This window comes from Sorex araneus, chromosome 3 (assembly GCF_027595985.1).
Source record: "Sorex araneus isolate mSorAra2 chromosome 3, mSorAra2.pri, whole genome shotgun sequence".
In the NCBI taxonomy this organism is placed as follows: Eukaryota; Metazoa; Chordata; class Mammalia; order Eulipotyphla; family Soricidae; genus Sorex; species Sorex araneus.
The window spans coordinates 225546849-225566508 of record NC_073304.1 but is presented as its reverse complement, the minus strand read 5'-3'; the positions used below and the strand labels follow the sequence as shown (position 1 = coordinate 225566508).

The 19660-nt window shown below is 45.7% G+C and overlaps 1 protein-coding gene across 9 annotated transcripts in view; it reads right to left on the bottom strand.

Moving 5' to 3' along the window:
• The window catches only part of TANC2 (tetratricopeptide repeat, ankyrin repeat and coiled-coil containing 2), a 379564-nt gene that overhangs the window by 16979 nt on the left and 342925 nt on the right, over positions 1-19660 (bottom strand). For all 9 annotated transcript variants that reach the window (XM_055131292.1, XM_055131293.1, XM_055131294.1 and 6 more), the window contains 6 exons: positions 17660-17782; positions 16718-16954; positions 10720-10905; positions 9501-9594; positions 3170-3303; positions 2267-2390 (listed from right to left, as the gene is read on the bottom strand). In XM_055131292.1, coding sequence (XP_054987267.1) covers positions 2267-2390; positions 3170-3303; positions 9501-9594; positions 10720-10905; positions 16718-16954; positions 17660-17782 — 898 coding nt within the window. The remainder of the gene's footprint in view (positions 1-2266; positions 2391-3169; positions 3304-9500; positions 9595-10719; positions 10906-16717; positions 16955-17659; positions 17783-19660) is intronic.

Genomic DNA, 19660 nt, shown 5'->3' with positions numbered 1-19660 from the left:
GACCTGGGTTCTATTCCTGGCATCTCATATAGTCCCCTGAGCAAAGCTAGGAGTATTTCCTAAATGCAGAGCCAGGAGTAGACCCTGAGCATAGTTGGGTATGACTCAACAAACAAACCCACAAAGTTTGGAGTATCTTCCACTCATCTATTTATTTCCTATGGCTAGTTAATCTTTAATTTTCCCTAGTCTCCCACCCTAAATATTTTTTTCTACCTGGCCTTTCTGTTTCATTTTAACAGAAACTGCATCTGGATCGGGGTTTCATTACCTCTCATATTCTCTATTACAATTGCTCCCTAATTGTTTCCCTGGCCCACTTTAATGTTTCCATCAAATCTACCATTCACCTTACTGCCAGTGGATTTATTTTTGAAGTATAATTCTGGCATCATGTCCCCTTTCAAAAAATCTTGAAAGACTCCCTATTGTCTTAGAATTAAATCCAAACTCTTTTTAATCTATTCCTTTTCAAATTCTTGCCACATATATTCCCAATTTTATTTCCCAATAGTCCATATGAACTGTAATTGTACTGTTCTTTCTTTTGACCTTACATTTACATTATTTCCCCTTCCTAAATACAGAACATTTTCCCTTTTCAAACTCTAAAGTCTTTCATATTCTAGTTCAAATAGCTTTATCAGGAAAGTTAGGATTCTCAGCTTTTTAGGGTACTTATCTTTGCTTCCCCCTTTCCTTGTCAGGTTACAGACTGTTATTGAAGGCATGAATTGTAGCACACTAACTGAAAGAAAAAAAATCACCCAGCTCCTAGTATAGTGCTCTGCAAATGATGCTGGCTAAATAAATGTGGAGTGCTGGTAGAATGGAAAGCTGATGCAAGTGTAAGTTAAGAAAAGTGTGCAAAGACCATAACATCTGAGTGGTGAAGGACTTGTATCTGGCAGGTGGCCGACTCCATGCAGCTCTTGAAAGGTGGCAGTGGCTAAAGGGGTCTGAGCATTTTTCCAGTAAATGCCGACTGTCTCAGTCACGTGTCTGAGCCATCTCATTCTGAGACTTGAGGTGTCTCTCCCTTCCTTTCCTAGTCCAGCCCAGCTGAAGCTAGGAGACAGACCCTGAACTCTTGTGCCAGAGAAGCAGATTCTGCTCTGCGCAGTGCAAACTGCTCTCGGATGCTGAGTCTCTGGTTGTGGGAACGAATCTTCAGAAGACAGAGCCAAAACAAAGTGCCCTCCGCTGCTCCCACCTGGGCACAGATCTCCGCGTGCTGTGGACAGCACTACAGAAGTTCAGGTCAGTTTCCTGACTGCAGAGGCTAACTGGAATGAAGCCATGATGGCAGGTCACACTCACACTATCTCCTACCTCCTGCAAATGATCACACTCCCCGACCTGGTACCAGGGAGCCACCAGTCACTGGAGTCTTCTTAATTTAAAGGCCTCCCATTGCTCACCGCTATTTTCCAAAGGTGACTGAGGCCACAGAAATGAAAAGGATTCTGCAATTCTTTTGAAATGGTGAGGTGGCCACAAATTCCTAGAATGTACTTCCCATTCGCCATGTTTTAGTTAGTAAATCTCGAAAGGAATTTATTACAATGGCAGGATAAATATCCTGATACTTAAATAGGGTTCCCTTGTCATCAATTACCTTAATCGCCACTTGCTTCCTTTAGACACAAGAAAAAGAAATCAGTTGTGCAGGCTTATAAAAGAATTGATAAAATTAATATCAAAATATATTTTTTTCCGCTGGGGATGTGGCTCAGATATAGAGCACAGGCCTCAGATGTGTGAAGCTCAGGGTTCAATCCCTGACAACATACACACACACATACTGACACACAGACACACACACTTTTTCTCTTCTCACCCCATTCTGAAGAGGAACACAAAGTAAACATTCAAAAAAATTCAATGCCTAGAGAAAACAGATTTGAATGAAGAGTTTAGAACATGTTAAGTTCATCTGTATACCAACAACCTATCAAATCATAAGCAGAAACTGTCAGAGTTGGAAGATTTCCATTAAGATAGACTTTTGTTTTCTGACCTCCAGGATTAATTTACACATAAATTTTTTGACCACACCCAGCTGTGCTCAGGACTTCCTCCTGGCAGTGCTCTGGGAATCTATAAGAGGGTCAAATCAGGGCTGGCCACATTCACGGCAAGTGCCTTAGCCCCTGTACTATTTCCCCTGCTCCAGGAATATAAATTATTAACCTTTTGTCTCCATCAGGAGTTCCTTGCATTATTACGGGCACTTAACAACTGGTTCTGGCATTCGAGTACTGACCTTGTGCAAGCAGAAAGTCCACAGTTCCCAGGTGGCCTTCTGAAGCAGCCATCATCAGGGGAGTCCGGCCCTGCTTGTCTGCCATGTTGACGTCAGCTCCATGGGTAAGCAACAGATCAACAATCTGCAGGTGCAGAGAAACAGGGACCAGTCAGCTGGGAAGAGCTGCCGAGTGGCTGTGTGCATGCTGTTCCCTATGCTATATGAATTCCGCTGTCTGCACATCGTCTCTGCATCTAACTTCCCACGGCGAGAGCCCCCTCCAGCCACTGCTCAGCCCTGGGGCATGTGATCGGCTCACCACGTCTTGCAGTCAAATGAGAAATCTGAACGCTCAACTCTGAGTGTCTGACTCAGCCACTGAGGAAAGTATTTTACCAAAGGCAAAATGTGGACACACAACCTTATAGCGGGAGTTCTGACATGGACCACGAGTCATTTTACTGACTGGGTGTTGCAAGTCTGCCTTTGCGGCACATGCGGAAGCCTGGACTGAGCAGAGTGAGCAAATGCCTGTGGTAATGCCATCGCCACCTCCAGCTTCCAGGGCCGCTCCTTTCCCATACTCGGTGTATGCAGGAGCATGTACCTAGAGCCCAATCAGGTGGAAGGATCCCCTGATGGAAACGCACACCCTGACACCCCCCTGGGAAGTCTGAGATGCCTGCGACTCAGAGAGCAGCAGCCAACTCCTGAGCTACGGCCCTTCAGAACATCTACGGACACTGGAAAGACCCACATCACAACGATGATTCTATACTTCAATGTCCACATTCTCAGTTAACCCTCAAAACTGATGACGGCTGGGTCCCAAAGCCTTGAGATTTGTCTGCTCTTTGTATTAAAAGCTCCCAGCTAAAACTCACTCTCGCCTGAGGGACTAGAAGGGGTCACCCTTCTTACCTGCCAGTGGCCCTGGCGAACAGTGCTGAAGAGGGGCACTGCCCCGCGGCGGTTTGGCTGGGCTACTGCAGCCCCTTGTTCCAAGAGCAGGCGACACACGTCCAATTTGCCCCTTCCTGCCGCAGCTGTCAGGGCTAAGGGAAGTGAACACAGTCTGAGGACAGGTGTTCTGCCCCTCGCTTGCCCTCCATGGTAAGTTTGCCAGTCCCTGCTACTTTTCTTTCAAGAACAGTGACTGCTGTGATAGTTTCCAGGAAGGACATAAAAAAAAGATTTAAATAGGCCACCAAGAGGGCCAGAGTGATAGTACAGGAGTACGGCATTGGCCTTGCACGCGGCTGACCCAGTTGGATCCCTGGCATCCCATATGGTCTCGCAAACACCACCAAGAGTAATTCCTGAGTGCAGAGCCAGGAGTAAGCCTGAGAACCACCGGGTATGGCCCCAAACTAACAACAACCAAACAAAATTGGCCCACAATATATGGAGACAATTATGGCAAATTTCTCAAGCGACTTACCTGTAATCAAACTCACTTGCTTTCATTTTCTCACACAGACTGTGTCCTGTTTTGATCTGTTTTTTGGGTACCTCTCCCTGGCTACAGTCTATGTGTATGTGGCACATGGAGAGAAGGGCCTCTGCAGAGTTGGGTCTCTCTCAGAATTAGCTAGAACCACCTCTGGCTGACCTCTACTCCTGGGCCCTTAAATCCAAAGAATGAAAGTCAGAAATTGCAGCCAAAGGGCCTGGGGCCAGTTTCATTTGTATTTTTTTCATTAGTTGAGACAGAAATTTCTAGTGCCTTTGCAATCATTTTTATATGAGGGTCAGAACTGTTTAAGGTAGTAGTCTGCAAAATGGAGAAAAGTTTAAATAAAGATTTTCCCCCCACAAAATGTAAAATCATGAAAACAGTTTAGAGAATACAAGGAAATACACAGTAGAAAGAAGCTTAAGTATTCTTTTTTATGCTATTATCCACGGTTTGATATTTGATATGGTGGAACTTTTACGAGTGCCTATGTCTACCTTCGAATACTACTTCAATAGCAGCAAAAGGACAGGGCCGACCCAGTTTCGATTCCTTCATCCCTCTCAGAGAGCCCGGCAAGCTATTGGGAGTATCCCACCCGCACAGCAGAGCCTGGCAAGCTACCCGTGGGTATTTGATATGCCAAAAACAGTAACAATAAGTCTCTCAATGAGAGACGTTACTGGTGCCCGCTCGAACAAATCGATGAGCAACGGGATGACAGGGACAGTGATATATCCACCATTGTTTTATTTCATTTATTATTTATTTTGTTTTTTGGACCACACCCAGTAGTGCTCAGGGCTCCTGGTGCTGGACTCAGGGGTCACTCCTGGCAGTGCTTTGGGTATACGTGGTACTGGGGAATCGAACTGCGGCTGGCAATATAGGAAGGGAAGCAAGAGAAGTGCCCCAGTCTTGTACTGTCTCTCAGCCTTTCATCAGAGCTCTGAAGAGTGGATGGGTATAGGACGCTATTCCCGTGAGAAGGCAGATGTTGGCTCTTGAGGAAAATGGATAGTGAGCTTTCCCCTCAGACTGATGTGGAAAACCAATGTGGCTCCAGCAGGTTCTTTCTTTATTATGGCCACTTGCTCATGACAAATCAGAAAAAGACAGTTTTTGGCAAATGGAGAAAATATTTCCGTCTGCAAATGTCGCAGATTAATCAGGGAAGCAAGCAAGTGAAATGCAAATCAAATGGTCACTTGCAGAATTTTCCATTTAAGTGCAAATTATGACATTTTATCCTGAGTTTGGCCAAATTTTCCAACAACTGACTCATAAGCAAAACTAAAGGGCTGAGCTATAATTTCCATTTAGATAAACCTTCACATTATCTTTTCTTTCCTTAAGAATAACAAGGGCTTATTCTTATGCAGGAAGTGCAATAATTTTAGAAATCCTATATGTTTAAACCAGATGCATCTATGGCTTGCCTTAAGTAGATCTTCATTTTTATTTTAGAAACATTCACAATGGAATTTCTCTTCGATTCTCACAGGGCAGAGGTCTGTACCCAGCTGAGAAAATGTCATTTCCAAGCTTCAGATAAGTGTAGTGCTGATTTACTAGACAAAGAAGCTTTGTCTCTTATTCCTTAAGTCAAAATGATCTTGCCTATTTTCCAAATTCATACTTGTTTTTAAACAAATTAATATTATTATTATTGTTACTTTTTTTTTTTTTTGCCTTTTGGGTCACACCCAGCGATGCACAGGGGTTACTCCTGGGGCTCTGCACTCAGGAATTACTCCTGGCGGTGCTCAGGGGACCATATGGGATGCTGGGAATCGAACCCGGGTTGCCCGCGTGCAAGGAAAACGCCCTACCCGCCGTGCTATCGCTCCAGCCCCTATTGTTATTATTATTATTAGTGCCAGACTGAGTAGGGCTCAGGGCTTACTCCTGACTCTGTGGTCCAGGAATCACTTATAGCAGTGCTTGGGGAACCATATGTGGTACCAGGGATTGAATCTGGGTCAACCAAATGCAAGGTAAATGTCCTGCATGCTTTACAATCTTTCTATCCCCTAGAACTTTATTTCTATTTTCTCTTTTAAACACAACTTTAATTTTACTTATGAGTCAGCTCATAGAGTAGTTCAGGAACCTGACTGGAAATCAATCACACTGTGTACCTTAAACTCAGACAACGTTATATGTCAATTATATTTCAGTAAATTGGTGGAAAGAAGGATAGGGGGTAAGGAAAAGGAACTTGGATGTTAAATATCAGGAAACACCAAGAACCATCTTGTTGAGTGTCTGGAGTGATAGGACAGCGGGTAGGGTGCTTGCCTTGCATGCGGCAGATCCCAGTTCTATCTCCAGCATCCCATATGGTCCCTCGAGCCCGGCAGGAGAGATCCCCGAGTGCAGAGCCAGGAGTAAGTCTTGAGTACTGCCAGGTGTGGTCCAAAAAGCCAAAGGAGGGGGACGGACATCTTGTTGGTACATAATACAAAAGATCTGGAACTTTCTAATTCCCATGTTATAATCCAATTTAAAGCAGCCACTAGGTGACCCAGTTGGAACAAAACTAAACTACCGTTTAATGTACTGTGTGTGGGTGGGGCAAATCAAATTCCTTCTCATTAAAGAATTTTTAGTATCCTTGAGAAAATAGATAGTATTCAGAATTAAGCTTTCCACCAATGACCAAGGGTTCACAGAGAATAGTTGAGAATTCAGTTAGTACCTATTCTGAAGGCTAAATGTACATTTTCCACTCTAAACTGAGTTACACTGTTCAGGCTGGCCTATTTCAGCCCAGTGGAAAACACATTTATATGTGAGGGAATATTCCATTTGGCCTTTTCTTTGTTGAATTTCTCTGTTGCTTAGGTTATGATGTAATTTGGCCACAATCTCTAGTTGATAGCGGAACATGGTCATTAACACAGCCAGCCAATTTCATCTCAGAATGCCACCACTACATAAAATGAGATCTGTGTGTCTCAAAATCCAAAAGAGCAAAATTTCTTTGGCTGGATTTTATATGTCCTATAAAAAACTGGTAGAACTTTTTGAAAGAAAAAAGATTAAGGTGAAGTCAGTTCTGCGAAACAACAAACCCCACTGCTTGGATCCCAAGCCCTGCCTAAGAGTAGGAACAGAATCTATTCCTGACCTTGTCAGCTTCTGATGAGATTATCTGACACAAAAGGTCCCCTGGTAATATCTAGGGAGTCTGAAGACGCAGACAGGACATGGCTCAGAGTTGGGCAGAGAGCCAAGGTTGGCCTAGATAGGATGCTGATGTTGGAGAGAACGCAATGAAGGATTTTTTTTTTTCCATTTTCAACTTTGATAGAGTACTGTACAGATATGTCACGGAGGACCCGTGGGAGGGTGGTGCCTAGGGAGACAGGCTGATTATTACTCTCTAGAATACTATACATAGATTAATACTGCAGAGCTAGTACAGGGGGTGAGGTGTTTGCTTTGCATCTGGAAAAGTCTGGTTTGGTTCCTGATATCACACTTGGTCCCCCAAGCAATTCAAGGAGTAATCCCTGAGCACAGAGTCTGAAATAAGCCCTGAGGACAGTTGGGTGTGGTCCCCCAAACAAACCTAACCCCCTAAAATATCACTGATTATACAGTGACTGAGCAACTTGTCAAACACTGTCTCTGCTCCAAGGAACAACAGGGTTGAGTAATGTTAGATAAAAGCATTCCTCTAACAATGCATGAGAGAGACATCCATGAAGGTTGGAGGGAAGAGCCACAGAGGAAGAAATGTGCCATCAAGTCGAGGAAGAGTTAATTTTGACATAAAATTTTGATAGTTTATAACCTCAAGCTTTGGAACTAATGTAACAAAACTTACTGCACACTTTTAAGCATAAACTATTTTGAAAGTGCTGAGGCTACAACTTTAGACTAATAAGAAACTCATTATCAACCAACATGAGCTTCTACCCACATTTTTCTACAAGAGTTCAAAGGATGTCCTTCCAACGGGGCACTAGAATGTGTTTGGCATTCACTGTGATAACTGTTAGGCTTATCATTTCTGTCCGTAACCACTGCTGGGCCACCTCCTTTCCTGCTACCCTGTGGTGTTGGCCGACAAGAGGGGTCTGCTGAGAGGTGTGGCAGCTCTCTCCAAGAAGGCTGAACTGCAGACCGGAGGGGTAATCCATGGGGTCCCTTCTCAGCTCCAGGTCACCTGTGCACAGGAGTGATGGCCTTCTGGCTGGTCCCTTCCCTGTCTGTCTGCTGGCTTCCCTTGGGGCAGGGGCCCGGAGACAGCAGCTGTTCCCAGCTGCATACTTTCCTCTAATCTTTCCTGGGCTCTTAAGCTGCAGCTGCCTGGCATCTGTTCCCTCTGGCTCTTACAGAGGGAGGAATTGTTTGAGAAGCAAATTCCTGAGCTTTGGCCCATTATAAAGGAGCCATGAAACCAACATAAGATTTAGTGATAGGTAGAAGCATCACAATCCAATTCCTTATAAGTTTTAAGTGAATACAAGTCTGTTCTCTTATTGTTAATAATATTTCGACCCTAACCAAAACACATACTGTTCTTGTCTAATAAAACAGTCTCCCTGAATTGGCCGTCTTAATATTGGCCTACTCTCCTGGCAAATATGACACCGTATCTGTGATGACTCTATGGTTTTCATTACCCTGGTTTCATAAAAACACACAAGAGATCACTTATGTTTCTCCAGAATGTTCCAGCTTACACTTGGGGGAATGTCAACAATGATTTCATGCAAAGGCCACAAGGAAGAGGCTTCTGTTCCTGTAGCAAGCAGCTGAGAAGCTTCTTTGCAGTAAACCAAGAGGGACTGCAGGGGGCAGAGCCTTAGAGAGTGGTACCTCAATCCTGCACCCTGATAACATGTCTGTTCATAACGTTTCACTGTAACCATGTTAGAGACCTCTCTACCATGAGAACACTTGGTTAAGTCAGAGGTGTGGGTACAAATTTAATCTCCTGGTTTACACTGTAGGTGAGAGCTGCCTTGATGGGAGAAATACTTATTCCTAACTATAGCAAGAATCATATTAAAAAAGATAAAGAACTCAGTTATATTTTGGCTCTGGTTTGGCACACTGCAAGGAAAATTTTGGTCTTTTAAAAATATTTGGTAAGGGGCTGAGTTCTCCAAGCCCGCTCGGATCGGGACTGGGCCTCTTCTGCCCAGACCCCCCATTTCCCAGTAGCTAGGTGGTCATACCCAGAAACTTCCCCTGGCACCAAGTAATCCCATCAATGGCCAAGATCCAGAGACTATAAAACCAAGCTCCCAGAAGCGACATCTTATAGTCTCGTTCTCCCTCTTGGAGAACTTGGCAAGTACCAAAAGTTTCCTGCCCGCATGGGAGAGCCTGGCAAGCTCCCCATGGCGTATTCATATGCCAAAACCAGTAACAATGATGGGTCTCATTCCCCCGACCCTGAAAGAGCCTCTAATGTGGCACTGTTGGGAAGGACGAGTAAAGAGAGACTTCTAAAATCTCAGGGCTAGGACGAATGGAGACATTACTGAGACCGCTCGAGAAACTTGAGAATCACCAGGATGATGATGATGAAGGAGTGGGAGAAAGTTTTATTTGCCATACCATTAGACTCCAGTGTTAATGGTATGGAGAATCAAAAGGGAAAGAGGAATGAGAGAAGGAAATGGTTTGCCTTTTAAGTTGGGCTGATTTGGTCTCTAACACAAAAGCACTAAGAGGCTACCAATATATCTGTAAAAAGGTCAGCATGTGAGGTAACGAGGGTGCCTCCACACAAATACAACATGCTAATGAGAGCAGAGCAATGATAGGCAGTACCTGTCTCTCCCCAGAGACTGTCAAAGCTGTTGATCTGTGCTCGCTCCACTTCCTCTTCATCTTTTTCTGGAAGATCAAGTAGGTAGGAGACAATCTGAAAGAAGAAGTTGTGTCAGCTGAAACTCTGGGAGGAAAACTATCTACTGATACCAGTCTGGGAGGCTTGGACGATCTTGCATTCTGCCAAGTGGCAAAAAATCTCTTGGATACAAAAAGATCAGGGACAGGGAGATAATAGAGGAAGATAATACTGGACCTTTGCTTGATCCCAGCACTACATGCTCTCTACTCCCTGCCCCCTCCCAATATTGCCCGCTGTAGCCGGAAGGTCTCTGAGCACTGCTGGGCTGGACAGGGTGGTGCCCAGAACCACAGGGTCCAATCAGTACCACACCCCTGGGTGCAAGCTTTGTAGTGTTAGAGAATTACAGAATTACAGAAACAAACAGACACACACACATTTACACTCCTGCTCTACCTATTACTCTCCTCCTAGAGCAATTGAACATTTACTAGTATACTACTAATTCCATAGAGCTTGTCACTGTATTAGTATGTTTTGTTGTGTGTGTGTGTGTGTGTGTGTGTGTGTGTGTGTGTGTGTGTGTGTCTGGGTCACGCTGCTCTGGATTTATTCCTGGTTCTATGCTCACAGATTGCAATGCTCAGGGGACCATATGTGGTTGGCTGAATGCAAGGCAAGCACATTTTACCCTTGTACTATCTCTCCGGCCTGTTAAACAGAATTTAGTAGCCTAACTTTATTGATGGGTAAATAAGGATCTAAGATTAGATAAACTGTCCCCAGTTCAGAGCATATGAGTAGCAAAGTTGGGACTCAATCCTGATCGTCTGAGATCCTAAATGTTGTGCCTTCCTATTTCATATTGCCTATCCACATGACACGAGTCAATCAATGATCCCTCTGAGTCTCCGTGTCACTGTTAAGTAGCAGTGGAAAGATGGCAGGACTGGATGAGATAGCCATCCATGTCCCTTTCAACTCTTATGTCCTGTTCCCCTCACTCTAGATACCTCATTGTATGCTCGGAGAATATTATGGAGCTCAATCTCCCAGTCCTCCCTACAGTGACTTAAGGGCTAATTCACAATAAGCAGGCTGGCAATTTAGAACAATGCCATCCTCTTCTCCTGGTTTCTATTGCTCTTCGATTTACATCTTGAAAACACCCAAAAACCATCCCCTGCCCACTCTTACCTCAGTGTAGCCCATGCTGGCTGCAGCGATGAGGGCCTGCTGAATGGCCTGGCTCTTCTTGAACACACCTTGCTGCTGGCCAGCCATGGTCCAGTCACACTGAATTAGAAACTTAACGACCTCCAGATGACCTCGGAGCGCCGCGTGGACCAGCGCGCACTGCCCGTTCTTATCCAAGTGATCCACCTATGGGGAGGGAACAGAGCAATCCATGAGGACAGAACCTGGAGGCTATAATCCCAATCCAGCTGCTTCCATTCACAGAGCACATCTGGACTAAGAGTCATCCTTTCCCAGTCCCTGGGCCAGACTGAGAAACCAACTGTCCAGAATATTCTCCTACCCAGGCTAGACCATCACTGAACCATAACTCTGGGAGATGTCCCTGTGAGAACCTCCTATCCCAAGGTTAAATTTTGTTTGGAACCCAAACCCAAACTTGAGTTTTATTATACTTTGTTCTCAAATTGTTCTTTCCAAACCAAAAACTCGAAAGATTTATAGCTCTGCTGGCACAAAACAAAAGAAACTTGTGAAATCATGAAAAGGAAGAAAAACACTTTGAAGCCTTTTATTATTTTTTTCAATCTTCCAGAGAAACACAACACCTCCTCACCAGAGTCGCACAGCTGACCACTATGCCATCCCTTTTCAAACGGGAGTGCGGAATCTCACAGACCTGGCCTAAAGGGCCAGAGGTATTTGGAGCTTAGTGCTAGATCGGGTTCTAATGCAGCGATGCTTTAGATGGCATGAAGCGCTTCACCAGGTCAATCCCCCCGAGGGCCTCCAGCTCTGCGTGTCAACAGAGACAACAGATATGGAGCCTTTTTTGGAAGGTGGCAGGTCATCTGTCCAGAAGCAGAGTTACTTAAAACCTAAAATTGTGGGCCAAAGAGTACAGGGGTTAAGATGCTTGCCTTCCATATGGCCAGTTCTGGTTCAGTCCCTGGAACAACATATGGTCCCCTCAATCACCAACAGGAATGACCTCTGAGCAGTGAGGTGGGTATGCTGGGTGTGGCCCCAGAACAAAGGAAAAAGAAATAACTCCTTTCTCTGTTTCAGCTCCACTCAGCCATACATAGGAGAGATGCTTACTCAATGATGACTAGGTGCAAAGCACCAACCTGCGCTATTGAAGTTCTATGATTTGTGTAGTGGTTTGGGCCACAGCTGGCCGAGCTTGGGGACCCTACAGGTGGTGCTGGGGATGGGGTTGGTAACACGCAAAGGAAGCACTTGCCTCTTAAAACGTGACTTTGTATTTTTACTTGTACAAGCTCGGCATGGAATCTAGGGCACCACCGAGCTATATCCCGACCTTCTTCACCACCTGGGGTAAAAGGGCGAACAAAATCACGATGTATGGATCCTGTGCTCAAAGGCTTCAAAGGAAGTAGGAAAGAGGCCACTGATGCACCCAACAAAGGAGCTAGAAAGACTCCAAGAAAAGTCAGAGTGCAGGAGGTATCAGAGGAAAGAATTCATTCGAGCCAGAATTAGGAACAGATAAATGAAAAAGAGTAATGGTCTGAGGGTCTGTGTGTGTCCCCAAGGGCATGTGATGGAATTCTAAACGCCCCCTCCCACCGGGAAGGTATCAGGAGGCAGGGCGTGTGGAAGAAATCTCACCTTCATGAATGTGATCTGTGTCATGATAAGCAAACACCAAGGTCGGGGAGAGGCTGGGGCGCATGATCTGCAGGGGGGGAGCCCTTGGCTTGATTCCTGGTACTGCATGGCCCTACCAGCACCATGCCGGGAACAGCCCCTGGTTATCACTGGTGGGACTGCCCCTGAGAAGGAGGCCTCAGCACACTGGCTGTCCTGGTCCACCATGCGGGCAACAGTGAGATGAGCTGTCCAGGGCCAGGGCGCTGTGTGCAGACGCTGCATATGTTAGCAACTCCTCTGGACACAGCTTCCGGGAACGTGCGAATTAACCAGTTTATAAGTCACTTTGTTAGTTTATGGCGTTTTGTTGGAGAAGCCCAAAGACATTCAGGAAAGGTCTATGTCAACTGGCTGAGATAAATGATTAATTCTAACTTTTGTTAGAGTACATGAAGAAAAAGTTTAAAGTACAAAGCTGAGCGACTTGACACTAAATCATAAGACATATATTTATGTTTTTGGGTTATACCCAGTGGTCTTTATAGGGGAACCAATTAACAGTTACTGGAGGAATGAGGGGGAAAATCACTGTTAGACAAATACCAAGAAATAATTATTGTAGGGCAAATCATTGATAGATCCTAAAATCAGTAGGCCAAAGTACAAGAAACAAATATCCACTTAGTCTCAAGGCACCCCCCTAAAAGATATTACATGAGTACAAGGCAAGCTAGAGTATTAAAAACATCAAACTAAAAATGAAAAACATTCTTGAAAATAACTGTCTGGTAGAATTCATTAGTATTTGTTTTATTTTGTTTTTTCAGGTCACACTTGGTGATGTTCAGGGCTTACTTCTAGCTCTGTACTTAAGGATGACTTCTGGCTGTGCTCAGGGACCATGTCGGGTGCTGAATATCAAACCCAGGTAAGCTGCATGCAAGGCAACTGCCCAACACACTGACAATCAGTCTGGCTCTGTGCATCAGTATTTTGATACCAAAGCTATGCTGAGAGTGAGAGGCTAGAGACCAGAGCAGGAAAGCCTAGCAAGGAGAGTGATGCAGCATGAGCAGGGGAGAGGAACATGAGGGCAGCAGGGCAAGTTTGGGGAAGCTGTAGTCGATGCCACCATATGGGGAGGTTTGAAGAGAGGCGAAATGAGAAAGCTACTGTATTTGCAGGCTGGCAGTTGCCAATGGCTTTTGAGAGAGCAGTTCTTAAACTGGCGGAACACCAAAAAGGGTTATGTTTTTTTTTTTTTCAAAGTAGAGTGTGTGTGTGTGTGTGTGTGTGTGTGTGTGTTTGGTTTTGGGGCCATAATGGGTAATGGTCAAGGCTTACTCCTGCCTCTTCACTCAGGGGTCACTCCTGGTGGAGCTCCAGGGTGACCCATATGGGGTGTTAGGGATTCAGCCTGGGTCTGCTATTTTTTTTTCTTTTTGGGTCACACCCGGCGATGCACAGAGGTCACTCCTGGCTCATGCACTCAGGAATTACTCCTGGCGGTGCTCAGGGGACCATATGGGATGCTGGGAATTGAACCCGGGTCGGCCGAGTGCAAGGCAAATGCCCTACCCGCTGTGCTATCACTCCTGGCCCCTATTTTTTTTTTTTTTTTTACATTTTCTTAAAAACAAATCCTACACCTCCCAAGCACAACTCAGCTTCTCAGCTCACCTTAGTTTAATCAACAATGTTGATTGGTTTGTCTTTGCATTTAGTTTTGTCTATTAATCAATTTTATAACTTCATTCTGAACAGATTGGTGAAATCACTGAATACTTGTCTTCTTCCTTACATTCTGCTTTGCAGACTCCTGTGTACTTCCAACTTACTGTGGAAGGTAGTCCTTTTAAATGATTTAAAAAAAATTATTTTATTTATTTAATCAGTATTGGATATTGGATATGCCAAAAACAGTAACAATAAGTCTCTCAATGAGAGATGTTACTGGTGCCCGCTCAAACACCAGAGCAATGAGATGACAGTGACAGTGACAGATTTACTTAAAAAAATTTATTTTTTTTTTATTAGTGAATCACCGTGAGGGTACAGTTACAGATTTACATATTTTCTTGCTTGTGTTTCAGTCATACGATGCTTGAGTACCCTTTAAATGATTTTTAAAGAAGAAAATGGTGGGCTGGAGAGATAGTGCATCAGATAGAGGTGCTTTCCTTGCATGTGGCCAACCTGTGTTCAACTGCCACCACCTCATACAGTTCCCCAAGTCCCTCCAGGAGTGACCCCTAAGCACAGGGCCAGGAGTAAGCCTGAGCACTGCTGGATGTGACCAAAATAAAAAAGAGAATAAGGGGTGCTCACATCCCAAGCCGTTTGGGGACTCCTCCTGGCTCTGTAACCAGGGGTTGTTCCTGGCAGTGCTGGGAGGGTGGGCGGGGAACATGTGCTGCCGGAGATCAAGCCCAGGTCTCCTGATGAAAGCACATGCTTAGTTCTTTGAGTTCCTTCTCCCCTTCTCTCAAAGGGTATTAGTTTTAGGCACTCGGTGAGATTCAAAGACATCATCTCATTTTTTGAGACGGCTTTATCACTTTTCTCATACTGAGCTTATTAGTCCTTTGTACATTAAAAAGGTGAGGCTGAGGGAACAGAATGGTCTGTTTATGGTCTCGTAGGAACTGAAGCCAGAATCTGACTCAGCTGTGCTTGATTCCGAAGTGTCTGGTTGTGATGACTCTCTTAGGAGAGTCGGACTGAAGGCACTGAGGAGGGGGAAGAGAGCTGAGATGACTTTCTGGAAGGCTGGGTGGGCACACAGGGAAGAGCTGGGATGCTGAAGAGACGGAAGTTTCTTCTAGTGGTTAAAGAAGGTACTTCAAGGGTTTGAAGAGGCTGAGACCAAAGGTAACACGAATTTAGAAAAAAATGTCCATCTCAGAAATACAAAAGAATAAGCAACACACTTGGAATCAAAAGACAGGTGGAAGGCATTGCTCTGGAAACTGCTTCCTCTGAGCAGGGGTAAAGGTGAGTGTAGGAAACGGTGGATGTTGATGGGAACTTGACTATAGTATAATGGAAGGTGGCAAAGAGGCATGACGGGGTCTTGAGAAGAGCACAAGTGACTGACACATCTGCTTGGGGGAGAGGATGAGAGAGGGACGCCATGACGAGAGCTGAGCAGTGCAAGATCTGAGTAGCTAGGAAGACCCAGAGAGAGAACAGGCAGTGACAGCAACAGTGGCAAGTCTAATCACTGCTTCTGAAGTGCATTCACTGAAGGGCACGGGAGGCAGACCATCACTGAGCCAGAGCAAACAGCGAAGGCCCCGAGATATCACGAGAGTACCTTGGAGCGCATTTTCTTCCCGCTGTGAATGTTGACCACCCCAAAAATAGATCCTACCTATCACTGTGTTTTGCCACACAGTCAGCCAAGTCCTCAAGGTCATTTTCATTTTTGGTTTATTATTTTTTTGGGTTACACTAACTGGTGTTCAGGGGGCCATGTGCTGCTAGGGATCACACTCAGGGCCACTGCATGCAAAGCTTGCACTCCAGTCTTTGAACCCAGCTCCCTGGCCTGCCTTAGTTCGTGGTTGTTTCTCTCTCTCTGTCTCTCTCTCACTCTCCTCTCTCTCTCTCTCAAAAAAAAAAATAAGGACTGAAACAAAATACCACAAGACACACTTTACCCCAGAGCCCTACCTTTTTTTTTTTTTGCTTTTTGGGTCACACCTGGCGATGCACAGGGGTTACTCCTGGCTCTGCACTCAGGAATTACCCCTGGGCGGTGCTCAGGGGACCATATGGGATGCTGGGAATCAAACCCGAGTCGGCCGTGTGCAAGGCAAACACCCTACCCGCTGTGCTATTGCTCCAGTCCCAGAGCCCTACCTTTTTGGGATAGCATTTCATTTTCATGAATATTCCTTTTAATATCAGTAGCTTTTGAGGTCCTATAAAGCTTACACATTCTCCCAGAACTGAAATGCACGGAGTGCCTCAGGTGTGTCTTAGGGCGAACAGCGGGGATGGGCCCAGACTAAGCTGATAGGACAGGGAGCGGTTGGACTCTCTGTCTTCTCTGCTGTGTGGCGGAGCCTGCAGACCGCCTTCCACTCGGGCTGCCCGCTCAGTCTCCCTGCTGCTCTACTTTCCCGCCTCACTCAGACAGTTTCCCGGTTGTCATGTAGGGGCTGTTTGCAGATGCTGATGCAGGTGGTTTCTCTGTGGCCTCAGAGGTTTCAGAATTGCTGGATGGACACAGCATGGACTGGGCAGTGCGGAGTGGGCAAGTCCAATGCTCTGCTCTGCACCGCCCCCCTCCCCGGCCATGTCATGACCTTGCCTGGCAGGCAGGTCTGCGGGGCACAGGAGATGCGAGGGAAGAGGGGTGTGGTGGGGAGGGTACCTTGGCCCGTTTCTTGCACAGCAGCACCACGATGCTCAGGAAGCCTGCAGCTGCGGCGTAGCCCAGAGGGGTCAGGCCGCTCTCTGAAGACGCATCCACGTTGGCCCCAAACTCCAACAGCAGGGCCACCATTTCTGTGTAACCAAGATGCGACTGGACACAGAGAATCGGAGCATTATTTAAAACCTCGGTCCTGTAATTAATGTTGGCACCTCCCAAAATCAGCAGTCGGCTGACCTAGAAATGATAAAACCACAATTTTACAAATACCCAACAACTTCTCATAGTCTCCTATTATTACATCATCTTGGATCCCACAATAGGGCCGAGCAGCATTAATAGCTGCCTAATTGATCATCTTCATTAATTTATTTTTGATAGTTCTCTACAAACAGGGATGTGAAGCGTCTCCTTAACAAGAGCTTTGAAGGAACCTGAGCACAGGTGTCCCTGGGTGCAGTGTGGATGGTGTCCCGACCGCGTGAACCGTGGTCAGAAAAGTTCCTACCAACACACGGGCAAGCTGACATTGATTTACAACCTGGCACTAGCAGGACCTGATCCTGAATCAGTTTATAAAAGTCTACAAAACATCAGTAAGACTGATCTTCAGCCCACTGAATAAGATTTCTAAGAATCTGCTAACTTATCAATGAAAGATCAGTAATTGCAAGATAAGTCAAAGATTATAATCAGTCACTTAAATACGCTTTTTTGGGGCCACACTCGATAGTGCTCACAGGTTACTCCTGTTTCTGAGATTAGGAATCATTCCTGGTGGGCTTGAGGACCATATGGGATGTCGGGATCAAACCTGGGTCAGCCACGTATAGGCAGACAAACATCGTACTTGCTGTGTGATCTCTCCAGCCCCCTTAAATATCCTTATAATTGTGTTTTATTCACTGCTAGCTCTTGAATCTATCCATAATTTATATGCACCTTTATGTTTGGAGTGTAAAGATTTCGTAAAGACGCTAACGCCATGGAAAGACCTTCTGTGCTATAGGAGATCCAGAGACCTTGGAGAATGGAAGATGACACACCAACTTTTTTACTCAAACCCTGAAAAAGAAACACAAAGAATTTTAGTTTTCCATTTTATTTTTCTTATAAAGGTCACATTTGGTGGTGCTGGGGGAACCCTGGCCCACAGCTATTGGTAGCCCCGGGGATCAAACTCTGGGCCCTGCATGTGCTAGGAATGTGCTCTATTCCTTGAGCTACACCTCACCCCCACTCTCCTCTCCTCAGTCCGGAGACAGTTTCATTAACCCTGCTAGAAACTCTCGTTGCTGTAGTGGCCTCTAGGTTGGTGGTAGGTTGTACTGATCAACAGGAGTGGAATCTCAAACCCACAAAGGCCAATCCACTGAGGGGGCAAATCTTGCAGGAACAAGCTACCCTACTGTCTCAACAGCCTCTGGCAACAAATCAATTTAACATTTTAACATCTGGCAACAAATCAATTTAACAATTTCCTCTCCTTACTGGTACAGTTCCCCCCTACCCCATGTTCCTAAAGTTTCCTCTACACTTTCTGATGTTTCTCTAGTTTAGAGGATGCGGAGAGCTCAGTGGCGAATGCTGAGCCCCTCGGTGTTTGCAGAACCACTACTTGGTTGGCACCTCCTCATCACTGATCTGCCCAGGACTAGAACTGTCACTGTCACTGTCATCCTGTTGCTCATCGATTTGTTCAAGCGGGCACCAGTAACGTCTCTCAATGAGAGACTTATTGTTACTGTTTTTGGCATATCCAGTACGCACGGGTAGCTTGCCAGGCTCTGCTGTGCGGGCTCGATACTCTCGGTAGCTTGCTGGGCTCTCCGAGGGGGGTGGAGGAATCGAACACGGGTCGGCCGCGTGAAAGGCGAATGCCCGGGGGCTGGAGTGATAGCACAGCGGGTAGGGCGTTTGCCTTGCACGCGGCCGACCCGGGTTCGAATCCCAGCATCCCATATGGTCCTCTGAGCACCGCCAGGGGTGATTCCTGAGTGCAGAGCCAGGAGTAATCCCTGTGCATCGCCAGTGTGACCCAAAAAAAAAAAAAAAAAAAAAAGAAAGGCGAATGACCAACCGCTGTGCTATCGCTCCGGCCCAGAACTAGAATAGAACTGAGAAATAAACCTTTGCTGTGCTCTAACAGATTCTGCAGTTTGCTCAAGTATTCCTCACTCCAATATGCCCTAAGATGATCATGTCTGTTCAGCCTTAGATGGTAACACAGGTTTGAGTGCCAGGAGCAAATTCTCTCTAGTACAACAGACGATAGTCTCCTTTCTTGTACAAATCTTCCCGTCCCTTTGACCCGAGCTCCTCCTAGAGTGTGTTTAAATAATTTGCTTTGCTTTGTTTGGAGGCCACACCTGGCAGTGCTTGGGAAACCATGAGGTCAGGGGGTTAAAACGGATACAAGCAGGTGCCCCAGCCCTCAGAGCATCTCCCCAGCCCAGAATAATTTGTTTTTTGGAAACCTGGAGGGCAGCAACTGAACAACTGGGAACTACCAAGTGGATCTTAGACCGTATTAAAAAACCAAAACAAAACAACACCCCCCTCCCTCCCTGAACTTGAGGCCCTTCAGTTCCCTCATTTCCATGAATTGCAGGCTGCCCTTTCTTAGAATATCTATTTATGTCCCAGTTAGCAAGGTATGTTTATGTAGTACAGCAGCAAAGGGGCATCTACAAATTATACTTTATTTATGAGTTTACGGGTTCTCCTTACAAAACCTCATGACACGGTGTTTGCAGAGCAGAAAAAAGCTCTCTAAAGGGAGGAAGAAGAAAAGTCAAGTGGAGGAAATTCTGCCCCCAAGGGCGGGCAGGCTGCCCTCCTTCTGCAAAGGCTTCCCTGACCGTCTCTTCTCCCTCCTGCCAACCCAGGGTGGATTCTGATGCAAGGAAAGATGAAACATTTGAGAGTCAAGGCTGAAAACCC